The 27,936-nt window shown below is 42.0% G+C and overlaps 2 protein-coding genes and 1 pseudogene across 6 annotated transcripts in view; 1 reads left to right on the plus strand and 2 right to left on the minus strand.

The window, feature by feature from the left end:
- On the minus strand, positions 1 to 26,936 carry CLK4 (CDC like kinase 4). 5 transcript variants are annotated; one of them, XM_038771567.1, is made up of 12 exons: positions 26,855 to 26,936; positions 8,217 to 8,377; positions 6,494 to 6,713; positions 5,245 to 5,335; positions 4,790 to 4,856; positions 3,789 to 3,905; positions 3,508 to 3,674; positions 3,333 to 3,427; positions 3,116 to 3,245; positions 2,466 to 2,548; positions 2,089 to 2,168; positions 1 to 515 (listed from the first exon to the last, which is right to left on the minus strand). In XM_038771567.1, exons 2-12 carry the CDS (start codon positions 8,375 to 8,377, stop codon positions 206 to 208), a joined length of 1,521 nt encoding a protein of 506 aa, XP_038627495.1. In that variant the 5' UTR covers positions 26,855 to 26,936; the 3' UTR covers positions 1 to 205. The 5 variants fall into 5 exon arrangements, with proteins under 5 accessions (XP_038627495.1, XP_038627494.1, XP_038627492.1 ...); XM_038771566.1 differs by lacking the exon at positions 26,855 to 26,936 and adding an exon at positions 13,003 to 13,117; XM_038771565.1 differs by lacking the exon at positions 26,855 to 26,936 and having other exon boundaries at positions 2 to 346; positions 425 to 515; positions 8,217 to 8,881.
- Positions 690 to 802, plus strand: LOC119949728 (annotated as a pseudogene).
- The window catches only part of RASGEF1C (RasGEF domain family member 1C), a 72,053-nt gene continuing 69,009 nt past the window's right edge, over positions 24,893 to 27,936 (minus strand). The window contains exons 13-14 of the mRNA XM_038771569.1: positions 27,712 to 27,784; positions 24,893 to 26,968 (exon numbers count right to left, since the gene is read on the minus strand). Coding sequence (XP_038627497.1) covers positions 26,944 to 26,968; positions 27,712 to 27,784 — 98 coding nt within the window. The 3' untranslated portion in view covers positions 24,893 to 26,943. The remainder of the gene's footprint in view (positions 26,969 to 27,711; positions 27,785 to 27,936) is intronic.

Below are 27,936 nucleotides of genomic sequence, written 5' to 3' on the forward strand. Positions count from 1 at the left end.
TTACATTTTAATAAACACTGTCAAGACCATACTTGCTTACCAAGATAAATATGGCATTGATACAAAACAAACGGTACTATTTACAAGCTTAACTGTACAAAATAATTTAACGCTTAAAAAAATATGAGACTTCTGATGACTGACACAGTCTTTAGTAATCTCTCCCTTGAAGAAGTATATATAGTAAGACCACTATATGTACATTTTATTTCTTTTTTAGTAAGTCAAAAAAAGGATGCTGTAGTGCTTCATCCAAGGTGATTCTTTTGTTCGGATCATACTCTAACATTCTTCGAACCAGGTCAAACAAATTTTCATGTTCTGAGTCGTGACAAAGCATGAATTCCTGTAAAGGAAAAGAAAAATCTAGAGATAACTGAAGCTCTAAAATTAAACTGAACTCTGGTTGTTTTTGTTTAACTACCTTTAATGGTTTGCATCGTCTCCTAACATACCGACCGGCAGAACTGTGTTCATCCCAATCCAACTGGTTGTGGTGAAAATATTTGCGTTTTCTGCAAGAGAGAAATTTAAACGGACCAGAGGCATGTTGGGAGCCATTCCAAACATCACACACCAAATTCTGTCCTTTCCCCAATTCATTTTGTTTCAACCACTGGGGTACCAGTACAGAGGGACGGGTAACGCAAGTTTACAATCACTATCCAACTGGACGATTCTAAACTTCCAAGGAGAGTAGGTTAACACTCCCCTTGGGAAGGATGGAAGAGGTCCTAGTGGCTTTTACAACACAAATATGGTAAAGGCATTGTTGCCTACATTGGGGCATCTATGTTTTTCTCTCTAGATTGTGAGCTGGTTGTGGGCAGGGAACGAGTCCTCCTACTCTGTTGTACTGTACTCTCCCCAAGCCGTTAGTGCAGCATTCCACAAACAGTAAGTGCTCAATAAAATACCACTGATTTGATTCAATTCCAGCAGCAGAATGAGAGTACTGCTTGTCAAACTGCTCTTCACACTACAGATGAACAAACGTTTAATTTCTAAGAGAATGGTTCATTTTTAAATGGCCTTCAGTTTACTTGGTAAATATGATGTGTAATTATGGAATAAATATTTGCAACATCTTGAGATCCTGTGCAGAGTAATACTGTGACATTTGTTTAGTGCTGACTAGGAACCAAAGCACTATGCTAAGGGCTGGGGAGGATATGGGATAATCAGCTTGGACACAGTAAAAAAAAATGCATCTCAAATCAACCACACTAAAAACAATTTGCTCTTTTTCCACACACACACCAAGCCAATGAAAATAAATCTTATTCTTATGGTAAACTGGTGGCTGAGGGCATGGGGCAGATGCATTCTTCACAGAATGCCAGAAGGAAACTTTATGATTTAGTTTCAATCTGCCTAGGTTAGACTAAGTGCCAACCTTCTGTTAGCGGGACTTGCCCTGTGCAGACAATGCTTATGGTTTTAGGGCCAAGTTTCATTAGTCGGGCTTCAATGTCTGCTCCGGCAGACTCTGCCTGCAAGACAATTAAGTATTTAGGATTCTTCCAGTCTCTAGCCCTCTCTCCACCACCCTAATACAACTATGGAGGACTTCAGGATACACCTCAGAGTTAGGCCAGGTTCAGGAAGAGGAAGTAGCACATAGCAGCCACTGGCTATCAGGTTGACTCCTGGTCCAGAGGCACAAAATGGAACATACTATTACATGTGGGAGGAGGGCGGGGGGGGAGGAACAACTCCAAAAACCAACCCTTCAGCACAACCTCAATCCAGTTACATTGGAAAGGTCTTTGTGAGCAGGAAATGTGCTACTTCATTACTGTATACCACGGGGGGGGGGGGGGGGGGTGCATTTCCTCAATAAATACTACTACTACTAATTCTTTCTAGCCCTCACATGTTAAATTTTGATAAAATGTTCCAATGGCAATTCCCCAATCATCATTTGGCAGAGGCAGATTTTGCCAGAGGCTACACATCTTCCCAGGCTCCACTTGTGGTTTGTCCTATGCAAATTGTCGGTGGATGGGATTTTTGTAGCCACAAACCAATTCCATTGCATTTAGTTACCCAGAAAAGCCTTAGTCTTAAAAATCACCACCACCGTACCTCGTTTTCTGTATCATGTGAGTTGGTATAGGTCCCAAGATTCTCTCCATCATTGCGAGGTGTTCTTTACTATCATGGGTCTGTAGAAATAAAATAAGTTTATCCATGCTTCTTCCATTTTACTACACATGCCTCAAAGCATCACACTTTAGAATACTATATTACCACAGATTTGTAAACTCCTTGGGAGCACCTCTTCTACTTCCACAGTCCTCTCCCAAGTACAGGGCTTTGAACACTGTGGCTGTTCAATAAACACTGATGACAACGGTAGGATTACCCATGGAGTTTACAGGAATTATTATAACCCAGGTTTTACAGACCTCAAAATACAACTTTTTATTTAAAAAGAAAAAGCACCTTTCAGTACTGCATACCTGAAATACTGTGAAGCCGAGATAATATTCAATAAGAATGCAGCCTATGCTCCACACATCACAGGGTTGAGACCATCCTAGGGCTATGGAAAAAAAAATTCTTAGAAAAATGAGCACAGTGGAACGTGTCTGTGGGGTGAGAGGAAGTGATGGGAAATATCCTCCCTGATCTTGGACCGGGAGAGTAAAGCTAGCCCGCCCTACCTCATTAAATCAGTCAAGGCTTCAGGCCCAAGCCCTCCCCTACGGGTCCCTGTCTCTTGGTGCAACACGCGGCCCACACCAAACTCACTCTCCTGGGCTCAAAATGAAATGCTGGCACTAAGAGACAGCACACCATTTATGAGCTGTTTATAACAAATACCAACTCAAAGCCCCTGAGACTGGGGTGCCATGTGGGATATGAACTGTGTCCAACTTGATTATCTGGTATCTATCTACCTCAGTACTTAGCACAGTGCTTGGTGCAAGTAAGTACTTAATCAGTGCCATTTAAAAAAAAGGCAGGGCCAGCATTGCCCTGAACAGGCCTGGGCCTCAGGTCAAAGATTAATACTATGTAGTTTTCTCTCCTCTGAGAATTCCCCTGGATATGGAAAAAGTGAGACCTAACACAGGAAAAACTTTGGAGATGCTCAGATTCTACTGACCTAAAATGACCTCTGGAGCTCTGTAGTGTCGAGTAGAAACCAAAGTGCTGTGATGTTCTTCATCATACGTTGCACTTCCAAAGTCCACAACTTTAATGTCCGTGTTTTTCAGTGTGCGTTCGTCCCGTTTCTGAAAGATTATATTTTAGGTACTTACTGGAAAAAGACAACACAGCCAAGGGGTGAAAAAGCCATCTGAGCAAAATGAGGCTCCTACCATTTTGGAGTTGTATTTCACAACATAGTCAGACTTCACAAACAAAATATTTTCCGGCTTCAGATCTGTATGGGTCAATCGGTTGTGATGCAAAACTATAAGGGAGAGAGAAAAATGTTGGCTTCGCCCATCAACCACGTCTTCAAATTCCAGGGGTGTGAGAAAGCAAACTTACAATTTATTGACTGGCAAATCTGATAAGCCATCTGCCGGATATGATCGAGGTGAAATGGTAAAAAACTATTTTCTTTAATAAAATCATAGGTACTGAGCCCCAGTAATTCAAACACGATGCACACGTGACCGTGATGATCAAACCACTCCAGCATTTGGACACAGCGGCTAGAATATACCAAAATCAAAAGATGGTTAGTTTGTGGAATACCCAGTTTCCGGAGTTCAACACAGCATTTCCCGGCATCCAGCGCAGAGATTCAAAGCCAGGTTCATACTTACAATATGCTATTTGGATCAGTGATATTTAAGTGTTCCAATACTTGAATTTCTGAACGAGCAGCTTCACGGTATCTACCCACATTTTTTACAATTTTCACAGCTACATGCATGCCCCCCCTTAAAAGCAAAATGAAATATTATTAGGAGGGTGTAAGGAGATGTAAAGAATCAACCAATGAGCAAAGACAAAGGCAGTATGTCCCTCATCCCAAGAGCTTACTCCAGAACCAGGCTAGAGAAAAATCTGGGAGGTCGAGCAACAGGTCAGAATGAATTTCAGATTAAAGTCACTGGGTTATTAAAATAACATTTGGGCACGCTTTCAGTGTCCCACAATGTCATCATTTAAGGTATTCTGGTAAAACAGACCTAGAGCATGGGGATTCCTATTAGAGGCATTTAAAGATACCAGATTTGATTTTTAATTGCTTAGCTTTCATCAATTTGCTTGCTGGCTTTAATATTAGAAAGACACTTGCCTGGCAATTTCCAGTTCATCGGTTCAAAACCTAATTGTTTCTGATAGGCTACAAAGAGGAAGCTTCTTGGGGCCTTGGCCTCTTGTTGAACCTCCCAAGTGCTAATCTCAGGACACTGTACCCAGTGGATGCACAATAATGAGCATTACTACTATTACTCTAAAAGAGAGAGTTATTAATTTATTACAGCTAAGGAAACTAGTATATTTATTCATACTTTTAACAATCCATATTTAATGGATGTCTACCCCTCTAGACTGTAAGTTCCTTGTGGGCAGGGGTCACATCTACTAACTCTATTATATTGTACTATCCCAAGCACCTAGTAAAGTGCTGTGCACAGAGTAAGTGCTCATCAATCATGGATGGATTGACTGACTTGCCCACCATCACATAGCCGGCAGGGGAGAGCTGGGATCCAGAGCTGGGCTGCCTCTTCCCAGGAGAGTAACTGCTTTCTATGAACATCACTCGCCTACGAAATCATTTCTGAAAAGCACTCATAAGTAATAGAACACTTACATTTCATGGTCGATGCACTCTACCACTTTGCCAAAAGCCCCTTCACCCAAAGTAGCCACAATTTCATCTAAAGTGAGGGGGGAAAAAAGGAAAGTGTAAGTTTCAGTGTCATTTTCAAATTGTCTATGCTATCAATTTAGTTTACTTTCCAGTATTTCTATCAAAAGCATAATTACAGTCTCAGGACTGGAGTAAGTTATTTTGTCTACTGCTATGTCAACAATTAGATACTCTTAGCGCACTTGCTCTAATTACAAATTCCCCCTGATTGTTTTGGAACTTTAGAACAGAGATATTTAAATGCTATAGAAAAGGAATTGCAAAACAAACCCACCAAAAACAAAACAAACAAGCAATGAAGAGTTCCTTAGCCCCCCGCTGATATACTAGTTTTACAAACAGGTTATCATCTGCAAAGATTTTTTAAAAAAAAAATGTTGAAAAATAGTCTATACATCTTGCTCTTAGCACGTCTCCACTTTGACAGATCAGGTGACCCTCCTCATCATCCTCTATACTCCTGGATCTTTTCCTTCGGTGACTCCTCTGGGACGGCAAGTGGGCGGCACCAAGATCGTCCGGCCAATCAATAGATCAGAGGGAATTCAGGGCAGAATACGCAATTCATTCAGCGGGGAGATATTCAGGCATTCAGTAACGCACCAGGCCACGAACAGTTGGCAGGAGCAATTTCAAATTCAGTCCCCAGAAATTCACAGGGCACAGTTTATGTTACAGAAGAAAAACATGGCAAGGAACAGATTTTCAGATAAGATACTTAAAGTGGCAATAGAAAAAAAAATAAACAACATAATTCTGCTTCTCTAAACACTGACAACTGAAGTATGAGATTTTAAAAGACTGCAATGTCAAGCCTTACTAATTGTCTGTTAATAAATAGCGAGTGACTAGGCTGAGAGCTGGCTACCTTGTCAGAGAAATGTTTTACCACGGCAAAACTAATTGAAAATGGCAGATCTTAAAATATATCTCATTAAAAGAAGAGGGCATAAGCAAAACTTTCTACTTGTGTTGTCGCCTAATAAGTGCTTCTAAGAGTTCTTCAGTACGGGAGGACAGTTATCAAATACTTAAAACAGGGAACAGCTCAGATTGTTTAAAAAGGCACCAAACAGGAGAGAGCAGGTTTATCTGATCATTAATTGCACATTCAGCACTATTTCTAAACAATCTGATTACATGTGAGCACTGTGATTTGGAACTGGGCCCCCCACATGATAACATGTTTTAGCTATACATAAAAGTGCATTACTTCATGTTTGTTCTAAAACTGAGCAATAAGGATACACTGCTTTAGCTTTTGAATTCTAATAAGCTTTAGCATAAATAGAAAAGAGGGTTGCTTTTACTGTAATATGGAGGAAGTTGACAATTGCAATGCAAGGCTTAAATAATAAGAGTATCTTCTGCTTTGGAGTCAAAATACATGGCAAAGCCAATGGCCAAACTCATAACTCTGTTACAGTATCTGAGAATGGAAGAGAAAGCTAACTATAGATTAGCTAGTAAAACATACCCAGAAAATACCATTTAGAGATTTAAACAATACCTACAAGGCAGTATCATATTCTCAACTAAGGATTAAAATATAACGAAGCTTCTCAAAACTCTTTGGGGCCATGATGTTCTCTCATGTTCAAGTACGAATCTATCCAAAGTTAAAAAAAAAAAAATGAATCATACCGAATGTGACTGATGGCTTGAACAATGCCTCATACGTCTCCTTCTTTGACTACTTCTCCTGCTTCGGCCTGAAGATTTACTGCAGTTATAATAACTGCTTTCATAGTCTCTGGGATAATGTCTAGGCTCATATCCTTCACAGAAGTAATTTCTGTATTCATCAACATATCTTCGCTCATAATAATCTCTCTCATTTATGGATCCTGCTTCCAAATAATGGCTGAAAACAAGGAATATATTTCAATTATTTCCTTTCTGAGACCATGATAGAATGCTATTTTTCTGGAGTTAGTAGTGCTTGGGAGAGGACAATACAACAGAGTTGGTAGACTTGTTCCCTGCCTACAATGAGCTTGCAGTCTAGAGGGGAAGACAGACATTAAGTAATTTATACTTAAGCCCCTAGCTCCTCAGCCAGTATAAAAATAACACATACATCTCCCAAACAGAATCACATATAAACTTGCCCAAAGAGTAAAATAATCCCAATATGCAGTGCCCTGAAATGCCTGTGTAACCACCTCTTCCCCAGAAGGCATTCCTCTAAAGCTTATTTCATATTTATTGGTGATTGTACTGGATAGTAGCTCCAACACTTCACTGCTGGCTTAAGCAAGTACTCCATTAAAGAGATGCAGTATAAACTTGAAGAAAAATGAGAGCAAATCTGACTACTAGCAGAACATACTGCATGACAAGTATGGGTCAAAGAGGTTAGGGGTGGGGGGGAATGTTGCATTGCTTTGCAGTAACCCCTACTGGCTGAAATAGGACAGGAACTATGAAGTCCCACTGGATCTGCACTGTTCAAAGAAAAGTTGTTCACAACAAAGAACTAACAAAAGGAAGAAGAGAATGGAAAGGTTCTGAAAAGCTACAAAATACCACCTTTTATTTAACCTTTACCAAAACACTGAATTATTAAAAGGTTTTCTATTCCATTATTTAAAAATGTAACAATACAGCTCTCAAATCTGTGTTAATTTCAATAAATTTCTTTTATGTCATAAACTAAATTCTAGTAATTAGAAATTTTTTTAATGGGATTTGTTAAGTACTTAGCATGTGTCAAACACAATTCTAAGCGCTGGAGTAGGTACAAATTAATTAGGTTGGGCACAGTCTCCGTACCACAAGGGGCTCACAGTCTAAACAGGAGGGAGAACAGGCATCCCCATTCTACAGCTGAGGAAACTTGGCACACAGAAGTTAGGTGATTTGCCCAAGGTCACAATGCAAAAATTTGGCAGAGTTGGGTTTAGAACCCAGGTCCTTCTGACTCCCAGCCATGTGGCCCCTCCATTAGGCCACTCTGCTTTCCAGTTTTATAGTAAAAACTTAAAAAATTCCACTCTGCTCTACCACTGCGGATCTGAATGGCTTCCTCAAAAAGTCTTTAGTGAATTAATTCAGCTATTATATGCTGTATATTTCCATTAGATGACTTGGATATAATGCTACTGAAGAATTAGGAAATGTTTTCCCACAACACGGAGCCTGTTCTCGTATAACTTGATCCAAAGTTGGTTTCACCCAGCCAAAGTGCAAAGACTTGCATGCAATTTGGGGGTCCTCAAGAATATAAATACAGCGTCAGGGTACAACCAACTGGATACGCACTTACGTAACGTTTTCAATTAAGAAAGAGAGCAAACTGTAAAAGAGAGCTTGACTGAACAGAAAGCCACCTGAGACCAATGTTTTAATTCTGAGGAGAATTTACCATTCTGATTCTTTAAACTGTAGATGGGGTTTGTAGTGCCTATTCTCTTGAGTACTACTGTGGAATCTCTTCTTTCGCTTATAGCTGCCACCATAGCTTTCATGATCCCAGCTTTCTCTACCATCCCAATCCGGACAATGAGCTCGTTTTGAATGCCGCATCTGTTGAGGAAATGTACATGAAAGGAAAGGGAGTAAAGGGGTGGGGGGGGTGACATTCAAGATGATGATAGTCAACTTGATTAAAGGCAAAGACATTTGCTGATCAAGAGAAAATGGAAAGCATTATTAATTCTACACTTATTCCTATTTAACATTTAAAGAGATAGTTCACCGATTTCTGTGGAGACAATCTGAGCCATAAGGAAAACTGTAATACCCAGGTATCTCTTTAGTTCTTGGGAATTTCACATAACTTCCTGTCTGCAAATTAATTTCACTCTCCAAGTTAGACAATCAACTTGCTCAAGATTTCTATTCCTGTACGTGAGGTACCTTCACCTTCCAAGTCCCCAGGGAGTATATCAGATTGGAGAGAAACTGCTTTTTCGGGGGTTGCTAAACTGGAATAAGAAGCAGGAATATCACCACTTTACAGTATTCTTTTTATTGTGCTTCAGCACCTCTGAACTACCAAAGGTATTTATTAGGCATGTACTATGTGCACTATACCAAGTGGTCAGAGAGTACAACAGAATTAGCAGACACAGTCCCTGTCCATAATGAGCTAGCAACTACTCTAACCACTAGGCTATCCACCAGGGCTCATTTTACCAAGTATCTTTTTACATATTTTCGGCAACAGATTTTTACATGATATTTTCCGCAACGGACCACATATTCAATTATCAACTCCCTATGATTTGATGCAATTCACTTTGTCCCCTTGAAACAATGACAAATAGCCTCAAACTGCACCAACTCATGTAGTCATGATCATAATCTGCTCTCTTCTCAATGCAGAGAGGCACTTAAGTAGGTATCTCTTTGCGCAAAACGCACTAATTCTTTCTCAGGGCTGAAGAACCTCCGGGAAGGAGGAATAAGTTCAAATGAAAGAGTGGCAACTTAAAAGGCCTGAGGACGAAATGACTTGGTGATGCAGTCACTTCAGAACAAAAATAAAGGTGCCCTCAGTTGTTTTTGTTAGTTTAGCTCAAATAAGATCTGCTTGCTGTGACTATGTAGTGTGTGGGTAATCCAGAAGTCTGGCTACGTGAGGGCACAAGGAAATTTAATCATGGTTGGTGACACTTAATCCGTGTCTTTCATCTTTCTTTCTTGCACTGGTTCATTTCAGATTCAGTCCTTGGGCTGAAAACAAAGCTCCTTCCATTTCCTTTACTCCTTTTTGCTTCACTTCCGTACCCCCGGTAAATCTGAAACGCAGCTTCTGAAATTCCTGAGTTTATGTGGCAGTCAAGTTGACGATTCGCTGGGTACGTTTAGGCTTCAAAAATGAAGCATTTTGAGGTGACCCCTCAATACGCTGGATGATAATTACTTCAAAGTCCAATTCCAGACTGGTCAAAAACAATAGTAATTTGGGCTGCTCCAATATCACGCAAAACCCAGTTACACGAAGAGATTTAGCAAATCTGATCTCCCCCTACATTCTGACCACCACACGTGCCCGGGTCAACCAATCAATCAGTGGTATTTACTGAGTGCTTATTTTGTGCAGAGGACTGCACTAAGCACTTGGGAAAGTACAAGAACACGGGTACCCACGATTCCTGCCCATAAGGACCTTACAGTCTAGAGGGAGTAAACACCAAAGAGTGGGCAGTTATTGATGTTTCAAAATATATTTGGAGGCAAAATGCTTAAGACAAAGTGCCTTCAAACTTCAAAGGAGCATATCAAATCATTTTGTTTTACCAACGGGGCTAAGAAACCCAGCTGGAGAACATTATTTTAAATAGAAGATTCCAATTAAACTGGGGGGGGGCGCCGCCGGGGACACGACTTACTACCAAAACAAAACCTGCAATTTTCAGATGCACCATAATCATAATATAGACAGCAAAAGAGCCTTAATCTCACAAAGCACAATCTGACATATGTAAGGGTGTGGAGTACATTTCGCCCCTAAAGTTGGCTTTGATACAACACCAAGAAGCTTACTGTGTTGGAATTTGGCCCAAAGGGTTATGATTTCCAAATGGTTTATAACTGCTTTTACAATGGTCATTTGTATTTGCTACTCACATTTCAGAGTCAGATATTCAGTTCTTCTAATAATATTATGCAAGCAGCAAAATGCTGCTCAATTTTTTTAAGCTAACATGACCTAAAGACCTGCACTGAAATAGCTACACTATAGAACTTTTAAATTGCACGATTACAGGCTCCTTACTCAAACAATATTTAAAGCCCAACAACGTTACAGCTATTAAAAACCGGGGCAAGAGGAAATACATGGAATAATCACCTTCAGACTTTCATAATGTGCACCCCGGGAGTGACTTCACAGAATTGAGCTTCCCCCGGGGTCACAAGGAAGGCCTAAATTTTGGGGGACATTTAAGAAGGGGAGAAACTTTTAATTTTCTTCCCTTTCTCAGTATTAACAAAAACACTACGGGGTGCCAAATGGTTAACAAAAAATCATCCCCTTTTCTTCTTCCAGCATGAAGGCAATACTCTCCTTCAAACCACCATTGTGATGGTGCTATGGATCTTTACCTTCCCTTTGTCCTGCCTGCTCATTCTGGTCCCTTTGGGCAACTGTGATGTAACTGTTACCTCCCCTTTCATTCAATTCAATCGTATTTATTGAGCGCTTACTGTGTGCAGAGCACTGCACTAAGCGTTTGGAGAGTGCAATACTACAACAGGTCCAATCCCTGCCCATAGAGAGCTTACCGTCTAGAGAACTCTACCCCCAAGTGTTCTACACGAAGTAAGCACTTAATAATCAATCGTATTTATTGAGCGCTTACTGTGTGCAGAGCACTGTACTAAGCGCTTGGGAAGTACAAGTTGGCAACATATAGAGACAGTCCCTACACAACAGTGGGCTCACAGTCTAAAAGGGGGAGACCGAGAACAAAACCAAACATACTAACAAAATAAAATAAATAGAATAGATATGTACAGGTAAAATAGAGTAATAAATATGTACAAACATATATACAGGTGCTGTGGGGAAAGGAAGGAGGTATGATGGGGGGATGGAGAAGGGGACGAGGGGGAGAGGAAGGAAGGGGCTCAGTCTGTGAAGGCCTCCTGGAGGAGGTGAGCTCTCTGAGTAGGGCCTTAATAAATCCCACAATTGTTATAGCGCTCGGCTCCTTCTTTAAGCTTAGTACAGTTCTCTGCCGAGAATAAGCTAATCAAGCGCTTAGTACAATGCTCTGCACACAGTAAGCGCTCAATAAATACGACTGAATGAATGAATTGTGGCATCTGTTAGGCGCTATGGACCAAACACTGTATCTAACGGCGGGCGGGATACAATGCAAACGTTCAACAGAATGCATTGTTCGTGGTATCATTGATTTCCACCTTCAAATTGGTATTGGGGGGGGGGGGGGGGTGTCCATCCTGCCACCAAGGACCTGTTTTTCCTCCACCGGCCCCGGTTGGTATGTTTGGTTTTGATCTCTGTCTCCCCTTTCTAGACTGAGAGCCCACCGTTGGGTAGGGACTGTCTCTCTATCATCATCATCAATCGTATTTATTGAGCGCTTACTATGTGCAGAGCACTGTACTAAGCGCTTGGGGAGTACAAATTGGCAACATAGAGAGACAGTCCCTACCCAACAGTGGGCTCACAGTCTAAAAGGGGGAGACAGAGAACGAAACCAAACATACTAACAAAATAAAATAAATAGAATAGATATGTACAAGTAAAATAGAGTAATAAATACGTACAAACATATATACATATATCTATATGTATACATATGTATCTATGTTGCCAGGTGGTACTTCCCAAGCGCTGAGTACAGTGCTCTGCACACAGTAAGCGCTCAATCAATACGATTGATTGATTCCCAAGCGCTTAGTACAGTGTTCTGCACACAGTAAGAGCTCGATAAATACGACTGATTGACCAGGGTGACTGTCGGGGTGCCTCAGCAGGTGACAAAGGGCACCCCGGGGGGACCGCCCCGCTCTAGGCTCAAGGGGAGAAACTCCGGCTTGAAAGGCTCCTCACGAGTCACTCCATGGGCCCTCCTGACACCCACAGGCCCCTGACGACGGGGCCCTGGCAACCGCCCCTCAATCAATCAATCAATCAAGCATATTTATTGAGCGCTTACTATGTGCAGTGCACTGTACTAAGCGCTTGGGAAGTACAAATTGGCAACATATACAGACAGTCCCTACCCAACATTGGGCTCACAGTCTAACATGGCTCAGCCGTGTTAGTATGTTTGTATGCGCTTACTGTGTGCAGATCACTGTACTAAGCGCTTGGGAAGTACCACCTGGCAACATAGATACATATGTATACATATAGATATATGTATATATGTTTGTACATATTTATTACTCTATTTATTTTACTTGTACATATCTATTCTATTCATTTTATTTTGTTAGTATGTTTGGTTTTGTTCTCCGTCTCCCCCTTTTAGACTGCGAGCCCACTGCTGGGTAGGGACTGTCTCTATATGTTGCCAACTTGTACTTCCCAAGCGCTTAGTACAGTGCTCTGCACATAGTAAGCGCTCAATAAATACGATTGATGATGATGTGAGCCGGGTGGGCCCCGTCCTTCCCAGCGCCGGCCGCGAGTCCTGAAGAGAATGACCGTTCCCCATCGATGACTTTACCTCCGGACAACAACTAAACGTCCACCCCGCCAACAAACGCCTCCAAGTTGCCGTCTGCCCCTCCGAAGCCACAGGGACGAATACTAGACAAAATGGCGACGCCTCCTTCCTCCCCCACCTCCAAAAAGCTCCGGCCGTCGCCACCCTAGGAGCGCGAGTACGCATGCGTCATAGTGCGCCCTCTCCCTCTCGCCCGGCGGCGTTACAAGGAGCGGGCGGTGTTCGTGACGCCACGCCTTGCTGACGTCAGGAAAACCGCGTAGGCCGCAAAGGGCGTCGGGAAGGGTTTAGCCCTTCTTGATGCGCAGGTGGGCCTGCCTTGCCATCATCCATTCAGTCGTATTTATTGAGTGCTTACTGTGTGCAGAGCACTGTACTAATCGCTTAATAATAATAATGGCATTTGTTAAGTGTTGACTATGTGCCAAGCACTGTTCTAAGCGCTGGGGTAGATACAGGGTAACCAGGTTGTCCCATGTGGGGCTCACAGTCTTAATCCCCATTTTACAGCTGAGGTAACCGAGGCACAGAGAAGTTAAGTGACTTGCCCACGTTTGTGTCATAAATGCATTTACATTACCAACTCAATCATAATCCTCCTCACTCTGTCAGAACAACTCGCTTACAGCTAAAACATCAAACCAATTGTCACTTGCATTAATCACATTTGCTGAAACAATTTTTTTTTCTTGTGGAGGTTGAAAGACACCTTCAAATGGCCACTGGTTCCCCAGGCAACCACTGCATCAATGCCTACATTTGCAAATGGCCTAATTTGGGCTGTTTATCTCTGCCATAAGTTACTACACATCACAATACCTAATGTGATCTTAGACTGTGAATTACCAGGAGAGCTGGAAGCAACAAGTCAGTAGTCAGAGCCCAAGGTGCAACATTAGGTAGGATCCTCAATAGCCTGCAGGCTCCCCGTGGGCGGGGAATGTTTCTACCAAGTTGTATTGTACGACCCCAAACGCTTGCTCTGCACACTGTAAGTGCTCAATTAATACCACTGAATGATCCATTTTCCGGCTCCTTCCTATTAATAAGGGCTTACCCAAGGCAGTTTCTAGCTAGGATTCATCCCGTGATAATACTTCCCACAGTTGAATAATCCTATGGGGTGGAAAAGCCCCGTGGCCTGGTGAAACAAGTTCAGAAGGCATAATACTTCCCACAGTTGAATAATCCTATGGGGTGGAAAAGCCCCGTGGCCTGGTGAAACAAGTTCAGAAGGCATCTCTCATGCCCAGTCAAGGCTCGATGAAAATATTCCAAAGGCTAACCTCTGCCTGCCCTCCCCCCAACACCCCCTTCTTCCTTCTTCCAGAGGAACTGTCTCCTTCCTTTCAAAGGCATATTACCATTTCACTGGCCAATGTTGTCCCAATTTACAAAATGGCCCTGTGCAGGCTTCTAGTGACCTTTGACTCGGCCCATTTGTGGACACGAATATTATATACTGAACAGATGATTATATGGATTCAAAGGTCAGTTTATCAGGTTCAGGGCATCAGAACAAATTGTTTCTTGACTTCCTGAGGTCTGAACACTTTTGGTCTGGAGATCGCCATCCTCTTATTCCCTAGCTGATTTGTTTCCTCTACTGAACCTAATTGATGAACAATTTTCTCAGGGTTTCTAAATTTGTCTGTGTTAACCAGGTGTCTGGTTTGACTAATTACATTCTTAATGTTGCCCCGGGGGAATCAAACTGAAGAATTAGTTGGAAACTTGTTCCGCAGATTTCCTTCTACTCAGAGAAGACAGTGCTTCATTACAATCTGAAAGAATTGATTTCCTAGGTTAGCCATTATACAAGTCACACTTCTTTTCCAATCGAAACCACGAGCACCTTGCAGAATCCCTGAGCTACTGAAGAATGTGTTTTTTTGGTCTCATTTCAGGAAAATAAAACCCCTCATTGATGATCAAAGGCCTACCTGAAATGAAAATATGTAGAGCATTGTAAAATCAATAATAGTAATAAGTACTTTGTGCCAAGCACTGTTCTAAGCACTGGGGTAGATAGTAGATAATCAGATTGGACACGGTGCCTGTCCCACGTGGAGCTCAAAGTCTTAATCTCCATTTTACAGATGAGGTAACCGAGGCACAGATAAGTGATGAGATTTGCCCAGGGTCACACAGAAGACAAGTGGTAGAGCTGGGATTAGCACTCATGTCCTCTGACTCCACTGGGCCACACTGCTTCATAGGCTGTTTCCTATAATCATGAAAACGTAGCTTTTAGACTCAGATGCACGGAGTCACGGCAGCTTGAAATGGAAAAGGTCACACAATTCATTCTCCAGGAGGGCCAGTAAACTTGCTTCTGAAAATGTTTGTTCTAGTTGCAGCTTGGTGGCTTTGGTTCTGAGTGCATCTAAGATTTGTTCTCTGGATCAGTCAATCAACGTAATTGGTTTTTTTATGGTATTTGTTAAGCGCATACTATGTCAGGCACTGTTCTAAGCGCTAGGGTAGAAACAAGTTAATTAGGTTGGACACAGTCCCTGTCCCACATAGCCTTAATCCCAGTTTTACAGAAGGGATAATTGAGGCAAAGAGAAGTGAAGTGACTTGCCCAAGGTCACACAGCACAGCAATGGGAAAGCCAGGACTAGAACCAGGTCCACTAGGTCATGCTGCTTTTCGGCTGAAGTGAAAAAGGATTCCTAATGTACTCAATCCTTTTATGATGTGTTTTTCCCTACGTGTTTTGGATGGAATGCTATTGGGGAATTAGGAAATGTTCTTCCAACATTAAGCAACTGACTGGGTCAAACGGGATGGGATGCTAGATGAACCCACCCAGGCATAAGTTTCGGTAACGGGATGTGTCCTTTAGGAAGAATTTTCCACAATTCAGCGTTCGTCAAGAACACAACCTCATAGTTTGTTTATGGTATTTGTTTAGCACTTACTGTATGCTAGGCACTGTACTAAGCGCTGGGGTAGACACTAGCTATTCAGATTGGACACAGTCCATGTTCCATACAGGGCTTACAGCTTTCACCCCCATTTTACAGATGAGGTATCCGAAGCCCAGAGAATTGAAGGTGTAGCACAACCATCTCCTCAGGACTGTAAACTCACTGTGGGCAGGGCATATGTCTGCTTATTGTTATATTGTCCTCCCCCAAGTGCTTAGTACAGTGCTCTGCACACAATAAGTGCTCAATAAATACAACTGAATGAACATGTATGGCTGAAACCGGGCATAGCCAGGCAGCTCTTGTCTAATGAGTGTCAAAGTGCAGTGGTGAAAAGGTCTAACTAAGCTGATTAGCAGTCTAAGAAAGCCCTAATTCTTTAGGAGCTTCTAATGGTATGAAACATTAAAGATCAGTTTCCACTGTTGGATTGGGCAGGGAACGTGTCTACCAACTCTATTATATCATACTTTCCCAAGCACTTAGTACAGCACTCTGCACAGTGAGTACTTAATAAATGCTGGATTTTAAATGCAGAAGCATATGATGCCGAAAGGCAACTAACTTATAGGTTGATATGACTAAATACAATGCTAGTAATAATAGTAGTTATTGAGCTCCCACTATGGGCTGTGCACTGTACTAATTGCTTGGGAAGTACAAAACAAATGACACTTTCACTGCTCACAAAGAGCTTACTCTTTAATGGGGAAGACAGACATAAGTGCATTTACTAATAGAGGAATGAAAATAAACAACTGAATACACAGCAAAAGCCGTGTGAAGCAGTACGGCCTAGAAAGAACATGTGCCTGAGAGTCAGAAGACCTGGGTTCTCATCCCAGCTTTGTCACTTGTCTGTTGTGTGACACTGGACAAGTGGCTTAACTTCTCCGGGCCCTCAGTTTCCTCATCAGTAAATGGGGAGTAACTATCTGTTCTCCCGTCCTCTTAAACTGTGAGCCCCATGTGGGGCAGACTGTATCCAACCTGATTGTCTTGTATCTACTCCAGAGCTTAGCACATAGACAGCTCAAGTCAATCAATAGTATTTATTGAGCATTTACTGGGTGCAGAGCACTGTACTAAGCACTTAGGAGAGTACGAGAGAGTTGGTAGACATGTTCTCTGCTCACAAGGAGTGTAGTTTCAGGGAGCTTTCAGTCTAGAGGGAATATTACATGGGTTTGGGAGTCAGAAAGTCATGGGTTCTAATCCAGGCTGAACCACTCATCTGCTGGGTGACCTTGGGCAAGTCACTTAACTTCTCTGTACCTCAGTTCCCTCATCTGTAATATGGGTATTAAGACTGTGAACTCTATGTGTAACAGGGATTGGGTCTAAAATGATTATCTTGTACTTCATCATCATCAATCGTATTTATTGAGCGCTTACTATGTGCAGAGCACTGTACTAAGCGCTTGGGAAGTACAAATTGGCAACATATAGAGACAGTCCCTACCCAACAGTGGGCTCACAGTCTAAAAGGGGGAGACAGAGAACAAAACCAAACATACTAACAAAATAAAATAAATAGAATAGATATGTACAAGTAAAATAGAGTAATAAATATGTACAAACATATATACATATATACAGGTGGTGTGGGGAAGGGAAGGAGGTAAGATGGGGGGGATGGAGAGGGGGACGAGGGGGAGAGGAAGGAAGGGGCTCAGTCTGGGAAGGCCTCCTGGAGGAGGTGAGCTCTCAGCAGGGCCTTGAAGGGAGGAAGAGAGCTAGCTTGGCGGATGGGCAGAGGGAGGGCATTCCAGGCCCAGGGGATGACATGGGCCGGGGGTTACCTTGTACTTAGCCCAGTGCTCAGAAGAGAGCCTGGCACATAGTAAGTACTTAAATACCATAGTTATTATTACTACTATTATTAACTAAACATACACACACGGGTGCTGAGGATGGACATAAGTGGGCATATAAGTGCTAGGGATGACTGATGGGTTTATATGATTTGTGCTCAAGGTAGGTATACCTTGGGAGATGGCTTTTCAGGAAGACTCTGATCATGGGGAGAGGTTCCAGTGTGATTGTGGAATCATTATAGTTCCCCACTCAAGTGGTTGAGACCAAACCATTATGGGCACGGAATGTGTCTGGTTTTTGTTTTTTTTACTCTCCCAAGCACTTAGTGCAATGTTCTGCACACAGTAAGTGCTCAATAAATACTGTGAGCCCACTGTTGGGTAGGGACCATCTCTATATGTTGCCAACTTATACTTCCCAAGCGCATATTACAGTGCTCTGCACACAGTAAGTGCTCAATAAGCACTCGGGAAGCCGCGTGGCTCAGTGGAAAGAGCACGGGCTTTGGAGTCAGAGGTCAGAGGTTCAAATCCCGGCTCTGCCAATTGCCAGCTGTGTGACTTTGGGCAAGTCACTTGACTTCTCTGTGCCTCAGTTCCCTCATCTGTAAAATGGGGATTAAGACTGTGAGCCCCCTGTGGGACAACCTGATCACCTTGTAACCTCCCCGGTGCTTAGAACAGTGCTTTGCACATAGTAAGCGCTTAATAAATGCTATCATTATTATTATTATTATTAATAAATATGAATGAATGAATAAATACCACTGAATAAATGAACAAACCATTTTTCATTTAGAGCCTTGTTATTTTTTCTGTCTCTACAGCAGGTGGGGCTCTAAGCTCACAGGCACAGGCAGGCAAACTCCTGTCAAATTCAGATGTGGAGAAATGGTTTTGAGCTCTTAAAATAGAATCACTTTTCCATGAGGCGGATGGCTATTTAGAAGGCCAAGTGTTTCCATTTAATTCTCCTCGGTATCCTTATCTTCTGTGTCTTTCGTATGATTAGCTGATACTGCCAGGAACATGATTATTATTATTATTAATATTATTATAATGATATAAATATCAATTCTTATTATTCTTGTTACCAAAATTTCTGGGAGTCAGAGGACCTGGGTTCTAATCCTGGCTCCACCACTTGTCTGCTGTATGACCTTGGGCAAGTCACTTCATTTCTCTGTGCCTCAGTTACCGCATTTATAAAATGGGGATTAAGACTGTGAGCCCCACGAGATATGGACTGTATCCAACCTAATTAAGCACTATCCCAGTGCTTAGTACATAGTAAGCACTTAAATACCACTGAAAACAACAACAACAACAAAAACAGGGGAAATGGCCCCAGGAGGTCAAACAGCTACTCCACAAATTCATTGCTCTTTTTTTTTATTTGACACACAAGTTACAAAATTTAGAAACTGGAGACAATTCAGGCAAACTGTTAAAACACAGTATAAATTAAGCTTTTAATGTACAAATTCTATACATAGGAAAATCAGCTTGAATGTGACTGATGAAAATAAAGTCTATAACAATCTTACCACACAGCTGTGTAAAAAGGCCTCGAACCGAGACAGATGCTGGAATGATTCTTGCAGGATGAGACATTTTTCACAAAGAGCAAAAGACGTACGGATGATCGTGCTATTCTTGTTGGGTGAATGCAAGACACAAGGGGCATATCAATATTAAAGTTTTAAGACCTATGTATAGTCCTCCCAAAATTAGTTATTTTCAAGGAATTAAACCGTTCTGGCTGCAGTTAGTAAAATGTCAATCGCTATAGAAGACGATGACTTAAGCTACACTATTCCACTATTTTGGCTGCTTGTTTTGATTCATAGGTATATGAACCAAAAATAATCACTGCAATAAAAATCAAAACAATTTTTGAAAAACAAATTTTCAGGGAAAACGCTGCTCACCTATACTTGGATTTGTAGCGTGGCTCAGTGGAAAGAGCATGGGCTTTGGAGTCAGAGGTCTTGGGTTCGAATCCCAACTCTACCACATGTCTGCTGTGTGACCTTGCGCAAGTCACTTAACTTCTCTGAGCCTCAGTTACCTCATCTGTAAAATGGGGATTACGACTGTGAGCCCCACGTGGGACAACCTGATCACCTTGTATCCCCCCCAGTACTTAGAACAATGCTTTGCACATAGTAAGCGCTTAACAAATGCCATCATCATTATTATTATTATTTTCTTGCTCTGGAAAGAATTGGGGCTTTTTTAAAAATCCAATGTGTCCCTTTTCCAGTTTCATGTCTAAAAATAATGGGTCACATGGATGGTTTCTACTAAACTAAGTTGTAGTTTCCTCCTTTGTGAAATGGGGATTCAATACCTGTTCTCCCTCCTATTTAGATTGAGCTCCAAGTGGAGCCTGATTACCTTGTATCAACCCTAGCACTTAGTACTGTGCTTGCCACACAGTAAGCGCTTAAAAGATACCTCAGTCATTGAAGTGGGAAAAAAAAAACATGTCAAAGGTGAACAAAATAGGTTTCCCGGGATTAGCAAGTAGAAAACTAGGTAGACTTTTACTATGAAATATTCCAATTATGGCATACTCCATTTGGGACTGAGGTTGACACACTTCATAAACTCTACTTAAAATGGAACCAGTGTTGCTTGAAACGGTTAGCAATACATTGCGAAGGGAAAGCTTTGGGGCAGTAGGATACTCATGGGTATTTTTTGAAATTCAAGGAATGATGCTTGGGATCCCAAAACAGGATAAAGAAATGAATTTAGTTTCCTTTTTCAGCTTTTAAGAATCCATAGATCAGAAAATAAACCTTTGATATTCCACCAAACTGTAACTTAGGGTAGGCTCAGGGACACAGATGAGATGTCTGAACTTCGTTATATCAACTTTCAGCCCGGACTTCGCTCAATTCTCAGAGCTGATAGCAATGTAAACAAGGAGGAAATTCATCTATACTGAACGGGTTAACCATCTGGAGGTGAGTGGATCCCTTTAGAAGCAGACAATCCTCAAATGTCTTGCTCAGCATTTTGTGGAGCAAACTTTGTGAACTGAAATCACCAAGAGCTGTTAAAGGAGGTCTAAGGATGTGATGTAGGGAGAGTGCCTGATCATGTCTATCTAGAGGTTTTGTTAAATAAGGAGAGCTGGGTTCTTACCCTTAGGCATGATCCCATTGTCCTTGAGCTGCTTGACAGCAAGGATCAGTTTACTAACGTTACTGTACTCTCCTGAGCGCTCAGTATGGTGCTCTGCACACAGTAGAATGTAAGCTCCTTGAGGGCAGGGATCGTGTCTACTAACCCTACTGTACACTCCCAAGTGCTTGTACAGTGCTCTGCACACTGTAAGCCCTCAGACTCATCCATGTGTTTGAACAGGTACTCAAGATTTTGGTTTCTATTGCAATTTGTTACAGAGATGGGTAGTTAGAGATATAACCTAGCTAGATATATAACACTGAGAAATTACTGCTCTTCTTCCTCAAGTTTTTTTTAATGGTATTTGTTATGCGCTTCCTATGTGCCAGGCACTGTTCTAAGTGCCAGGGTAGATGCAAGCTAATCCGGTTGGATATAGACCCTGTCCCACCTGGGACTCACAGTCTTAATCCCCATTTTACAAATGACGCAACTGAGGCCCAAAGAAGGGAAATGACTTGTCGAAGGTCACACAGCAGACAAGTGGCAGAGCGGGGATTAGAACCCAGGTCCTTCTGACTTCCAGGCCTGTGCTCTCTCCGCTAGGACACGCACACTGATTTTGGAGGACAGGAAACAATGAGGAATTTCCTAAGGATAAGTCACTTCAAGAAAATCCAAAACTCAACAGAGAAAGGTTATGGTGCCCGTACTCCTGAGATTCAGGGCATTAGGGCCCTATTAAGACAGGAGGCTTTCCTTAAACAATGTTATCTGGAGCTCAAGATAGCGTAATCATAGCTGTCGGTTCATCCCACTAGACTGTATGCTCCTTGAGGACAGGGATCATGTCTACCAACTCTATTCTTCTCTCCCAAGCATTTAGTACAGTGCTCTATTACAGTAGATTGTAAGCTCCTTATGGATGGGGAAGGTGCCTACCAATTTTATTGTACTCCTCCAAGCACTCTACTTACCATAGACTGTAAGCTCCTTGAGGGCAGGGATCTTGCCTACTAACTCTGTTGTTTTTTTTAGTCTCCCAAGCACTCATCCAGTGACTGATCATAGAAAGTGTTGGATAGATAACATTGATTGATTGCAGTTTGGGAGTTTTCGTTTGACCCAAATCTATTTTTATCCTTTCGATCAATGGTATTTATTAAGCGCTTTTGGTGTGCAAAACACTTGTTTGTAAGAATCAGTTGAGCAATCAATCGTATTTATTGAGTGCTTACTATGTTCTTGGGAGAATACAAACAGAATTAGCAGAGGTGGTCCCTGCCAATAATGAGCTTACAGTCTAGAGGTAAAGTAACTAATTCCACATATGCTGGAAGGTGCTGGATTCTTCCTAACGCCTTCATTTCTTTTCCAAAAGCCTCTTAGCTTAAGGAATCAGTACCCACAGCATTCACTGAGCAAGTGCCATCTAAGAGGCACTCACAGTATGATGGAAGAATTTGTTTCCTTCTTTCCTTCATCACGGCTTTACAGTGTTAGCACAGAGACAATTCATTACAGGGTTTGAAGCTCATGTGGTTAAGCACGTTGAATTAGTACCCAATTGCTTTTTGGTCCCAGAAAGAGGTAGATCAAGCTTGCCAGCTGCCTGTATGTCACCTGAATCCACACCACACCTGATGAATTCAGGAATGCGAATGGAATTTTCATCCAGAAATTACCTCCTCTAGCCACTTTAAGACCAAATTTCAAAATGTTAGCCTATGGGGTGGCTGGAACTACAGGATGCCAATGGTGCTAACCTCAAGGAGTATTTTTGAAAACACTTTGATCATCTTTTGATTTTAATACATCTGGAGAACCCATGAAATTACTTCCATCACACATTATTTTCTTTACCTCTTTGTGGGCAGGGAATCTATCTGTTAATTCTGCTGTATTATGTTCTCCCAAGCGCTTAACACAGTGCTCTGCACATAGCAAGCGCTCAATAAATACGATTGATTTGACTGATTTACCGTTGAACATCCCGACTGCCGCGGCTATGAGGGTGTTGATAGGTTTTTGACTGCCCACTTCCGTATTTGAGAGAACAGGATAATAAGTACCAAATGGAAATTTAGACCGCAAACTTTGAAATCCTAAGTAGATTCATCAGCATACAATACCTTCAACAAATGTGATTCCACTCTTCCTGATATTTGGAAGCAATAATGCAATTAAACACATGGACAAAGCAACCGTCTCAGGTTAAATAACAGAAACCACACTCATTTTGACAAAATGAGAAGCGCAGTAATGATGTCACCAGTGCATAAATATATGACAATATATTTACAATAAAAACCTTATCATAGGTACAGTAGCACAAAAGAACAGAATCATTTTCTAGATGAAGGGATTGCAACCTTGAAACCTTACCAGGAAATCATTTTAAAAGTCAAGGAAGGGGCAGATTGAATGTCTCCTCGATTTAAAGTGCTTGGTCAGTGGATAGGCTGAGTCAGCCCTGTTCTACCTGGACCAAAGCAATGCAATTGGACTAGACCGTAATTTCAGCATCCTCACTCATTTGGCAACCGTGCTTTTTCTCGTGGAAATTCAGTGCACTGATGCAAAATTGCAATTCACCCTAAAGAAGACTTCGGATTCTCAGCTCTCCCACAATGCGAGTTTTAACTCTGTGTGTTCATTAGAACGTCGGAAAGGAATGAGGAAACAGTCTTCTGGCAATCCACGTCTTAACGGGATAGAGCGTGAGGGGCTGTCGGGAGAGATGGTATTCCTCGTTGCCTAGGGTGTGGGACAATTAAAGCCCCTCAGGTAATAGTCAAGAGTGTAGTCCCTGCTTGAGTAAACAGCACTGGGGATAGTACCTATGAAAAGATGGCGGCTGACTCAAAGTCTCTCTGTGGCTCCAAACCAGTTTTAAATCAATCTCGAACACAGCATTGGGAGGAAACGAGAAGGAATGTAAACTCCATATTATCAGGGAAGGCAGTGGCCCATCAACTGCCCAGCTCATTTTTTTTTTCTGTGGCATTTGTTAAGCACTTCTCCACTCTTCCTCTTCAGTACGACTGGGAAACCCAGTTGAATAATTCATGCTACTGCAATGGGAAAAGGTTATGCACAATATACTGAAATCTACAATTTCTTTTTCCCTTTCCTATGTGGAGGAGCAAGTCCATACTTCTTTTATCCTTGGAGGGATAATTATCTGATTCTTGCAAAGGCAAAACCACAATCAAGATGACCAAAATCATCATTGCTATTTCTGCACTGGGGCATAAGCTCCTTGTGGCTAGGGAACTCATCTCTTTTGTACTCTTTGAAGCACTTAGTACAGTGCTCTGCACACAGTAGGTGCTCAGTAAGTATGATTGATTGACTGGGTGGGGCTATCGCTTTTATGAGTCATTACTGCACAAAGATGATTATTAGAGTTATTGTTAGATTGATTAATTTATCCCTTTCACTAGGATATTACTGATACCTTCAGATATCGGTAGTTACAGAGCTTTAACACTGCATTATTGGAATTGCAATGGGGGCTAGAGATCTGGATAGTCACTTTCTAAACGGCTCCCCAGATTACAAAATCCAAAAAATTTGAGATTAACTCTGCTGAGTATAGACTCACACTTAAAAGCATTGTGAACCCTTCAAGAAACAGGGTCTGTGTCTAATTCCCACCTGTATACTCTTCCCCAGTGCTTAGTACAGTGCTCTGCACAAAGGAAGTGCTTAATAAATATTACTACCACTACTCCACGTGTACCCTATCCTTATACTGAACTCATAATTTCAGTTTTAGGATCTCTGGACGTTTCTGGGTTTGTTCACCCTCGGGAAGTATGGTAGGGAGGAAGTAGGATGGCCTAGTGGATAGAGCACAGACCTGAGAATCAGAAGAACCTGGATTCTAATCCCAGGTCCACCACTTGTCTGTTGTGTGACCTTGGGCAAATCACTTACACTTCTCTGTGCCTCAATTCCCTCATCTATAAAATGGGGATTAAGAATGTGAGCCCCATGTGGGATATGGACTGTGTCCAACCTGATTAGCTTGTATCTTCTTCAGAGTTTAGATAGCTGAGATGTGCCTGGCGCGTAACAAGCTCTTAACAAATACCAAAAAAAGTAGCATTAATAATATTTATTAAGTGCTTACCATGTGCAGAGCACTGTACTGAGCACTGGGAAAGAATTCACAGTTGGGAATTAGGTTTCTGTCCCTCGGAGGGAAGAGGTTACAGTCCTCTAAAATCATTGTGGGAAGAAAATGCAACTATTACTGTATAGTACTCTCTCAAGTGTTTATTACAGTGCTCTGCATACACAGTAAGCACTCAATAAATACGATTGAATGAATGAATATGACTTTCAGTATGGGAGATTTGCCCCCTCCCTAATGCAATCTTCCCTAATTCAGAGAGGACTGACATGTGAGGATCTCTCATGCAAGCCCCCATCTTACTGGAAGCCAGTCAATCAATCAATGAATCAATCAAGCCCTCCAGAAATGAGAACAGTCTGCAGTGCTGATGGAGTCCGCCAGACGGTCCACAGCTTCAGCACTTTGTCATCTCGACTGTTTCTGAGAGCCCAGATGGGCCCAAGCAGTGAGAAGGGAAGGGACGCAACCACTGTGTGATAAACCCTGGGGACACCCGGCAAGAGGTCTGGAAGGCTGTAGGTGTGGAGATCCATGGTAGAGAGTGGCCTGATGTATGTGGAAAATGTTAAAATGACCTCTTTGACCTTACGAAATTCAAGGGAATTTAGCTGTCGCCTAACTACTCAACAGGAAATCTGTTTGCCTATGGAGAATTAGATCATGAGCCCAGGCTTATCATTTCCGATTGGAGGATTTTTCCATGTTTGTGTAGGCTGGCAGAGTGATGGTCTGCTAAGTTCAAAATGAGAAATTTATCTCACTCACGTGGAATTTTAAATTTGGTGGGTGTATTATTGGCTTCCACAAATCCCTTCTCATAACAATTCTGCAGGCTTTCCTAAGTAAGTTTAGGTTGGTTTTGTTCTTGGGTTAATCTATATAACATGGAGCTTGTTTATAAAACATGGCAAATATGATCCAAACAATAACAATGACTCTTTGTTTATGGATTATAGGCTGCTAATTCTACATCTTAATTTAATGTGGAAATACCAGGGGTTTCCTATTAAGTGCATCCCAGATCACTTTTTTTTATGTGACCTGTCACCAAGGAACAGAATCACAATAGTGTTGATTTCCTTGTTATGTAATAAACACATTCTATTTTAACCTCTCCCATGCTTTCACATGATTATACTCCATCCCAGGTCACCAAGGAAACAGTCCTGTTGGCAGAATTGGGGAATGAATGAACCTCAACTGGAAAGAAACCAATCTGAGGGCGGTTTGTTGCACCAGCAGGGGTTTAAGGTGTCATCAGGAGAGTTGTGTGCTGGGCAGGCTTCACCGCACGCTCATTTAAGCCTCTGCTTTGACTCACGCTATAGAGAAGCTGGATTAAAGGATGAAGAAACGAACAGATTCCCCATTTCCCATTCTCGTTTCCTGATGCTGAAGTCTAAATAGCATTTCTGGGAGAATGCCAAGGGAGAAGAAAGTTCTTGTTCAAGAATGAACAGATTAGTATACGATTCAATTTTACAAGTCAAGGAACAGACAAGAATAGGACCAGCTCCCGGAGGGCATGCTCCCCCGTGGCTTCCGGCTTCCAAGTGGAGACCTCGCCATCGTCTCAAACGTCGTGGGTAGCACCATGGCACCTCTCGCTTCCTTTCTTCCAAAATGAGAGAACAAGATCCTAGAGACAGCTTTAGCCCTGCCCCAAGTGGGAGCCACCACCGCCCTCCCTGGGAAGGAAGCAGGTTGAAGGAGATGGGCCGTGCGTACGGTCTGTGGGTTTGGTCCGTAGTGGAAGATAATCCCGATCTGTGTGTTCGGCAGTTTGTTGGAAAAAAAAAAGAGAAAGAAATCGTCACCTGAATCCCAAACAGGCATCTTTGGAATCAGTAGTGCAAATTGTTTTTGCTGCATTCTTCCTGTCTTCTCCTGGGATGCCACTTGATCCTCAAGTCTTTCCCAAAATAGTAGACCTGCAAGCAAAGCATGATCATGGCAAAGATTGGGGAGGGGAAAAAAAAAAAGGAAATAACCCATTAGGGCCACTCTATTGGTTTTTGACCAATTCCTGCTTTTTTAAAAAAACGGTATTTGTTTTATGCTTACTACGTGTCAAGCACTGTTCTAAGCACCTACTATCTGCCAGGGACTGTACTGAGTCCTTGGGTAGATACAAGATAATCAAGTTGGACACAGCTCATGTCCCACGGGGCTCACACTCTTAATCCCCACTTTACAGATAATGTAACTGAGGCACAGAGAAGTTAAGTGACTTCTCCAAGATCACACAGCAAACTAGTGGCAGAGCTGCGATAAGGACCAGGGACTCTGTCTCCCAGGGTCGGGCTTTTTCCACTAGGCTACACTGCTCCTTTATTGATCATTTACTATGTGTACAGCACTGCACTAAGCGCTTGGGAGAGTACAATACAACAGAGTTGGTAGATGCAATCCCTGCCCATCAGGAGCCTACAACCTATACGTTCAGTGCTTTAGTTCTAGTAAGGCTAGTTGTACACTCACGTAATAATTAAGAACTTTATTCGAGTTACAAAGGGGTTCTACTGAGAAGTCTTTTTGCAAGATAATCGGCTGATTTCTGATTCCCATTATTAGGATACTAAAGAACCAAAGGAGAGAGCTGAGAAGACTCTAGTATAGTGTCTCCAATGGCACAACAATTCCTGAACCAGTTAGTAGATTAGTTGTTTGTTACCTTAAAGATTTCCACCTCTCCTTTTCTAGTTGATTCTCTGGGCTTTCACTTTCATAAGAAGCCAGATAAAGACCTGTAAAGAACAAAGATTCACCACCAGTTATCAATTATCCTCTTTCAAAATAAGGCCACTTTGGACCACCATTTTATTATTCCTTCTTTCCTCCCTTCATTAAAATATCTTAATTTTATCTGTCCTGTACTGTCCCAATGACTTCATACAGA

This window comes from Tachyglossus aculeatus, chromosome X2 (genome assembly GCF_015852505.1).
Source record: "Tachyglossus aculeatus isolate mTacAcu1 chromosome X2, mTacAcu1.pri, whole genome shotgun sequence".
Classification (NCBI taxonomy): domain Eukaryota; kingdom Metazoa; phylum Chordata; class Mammalia; order Monotremata; family Tachyglossidae; genus Tachyglossus; species Tachyglossus aculeatus.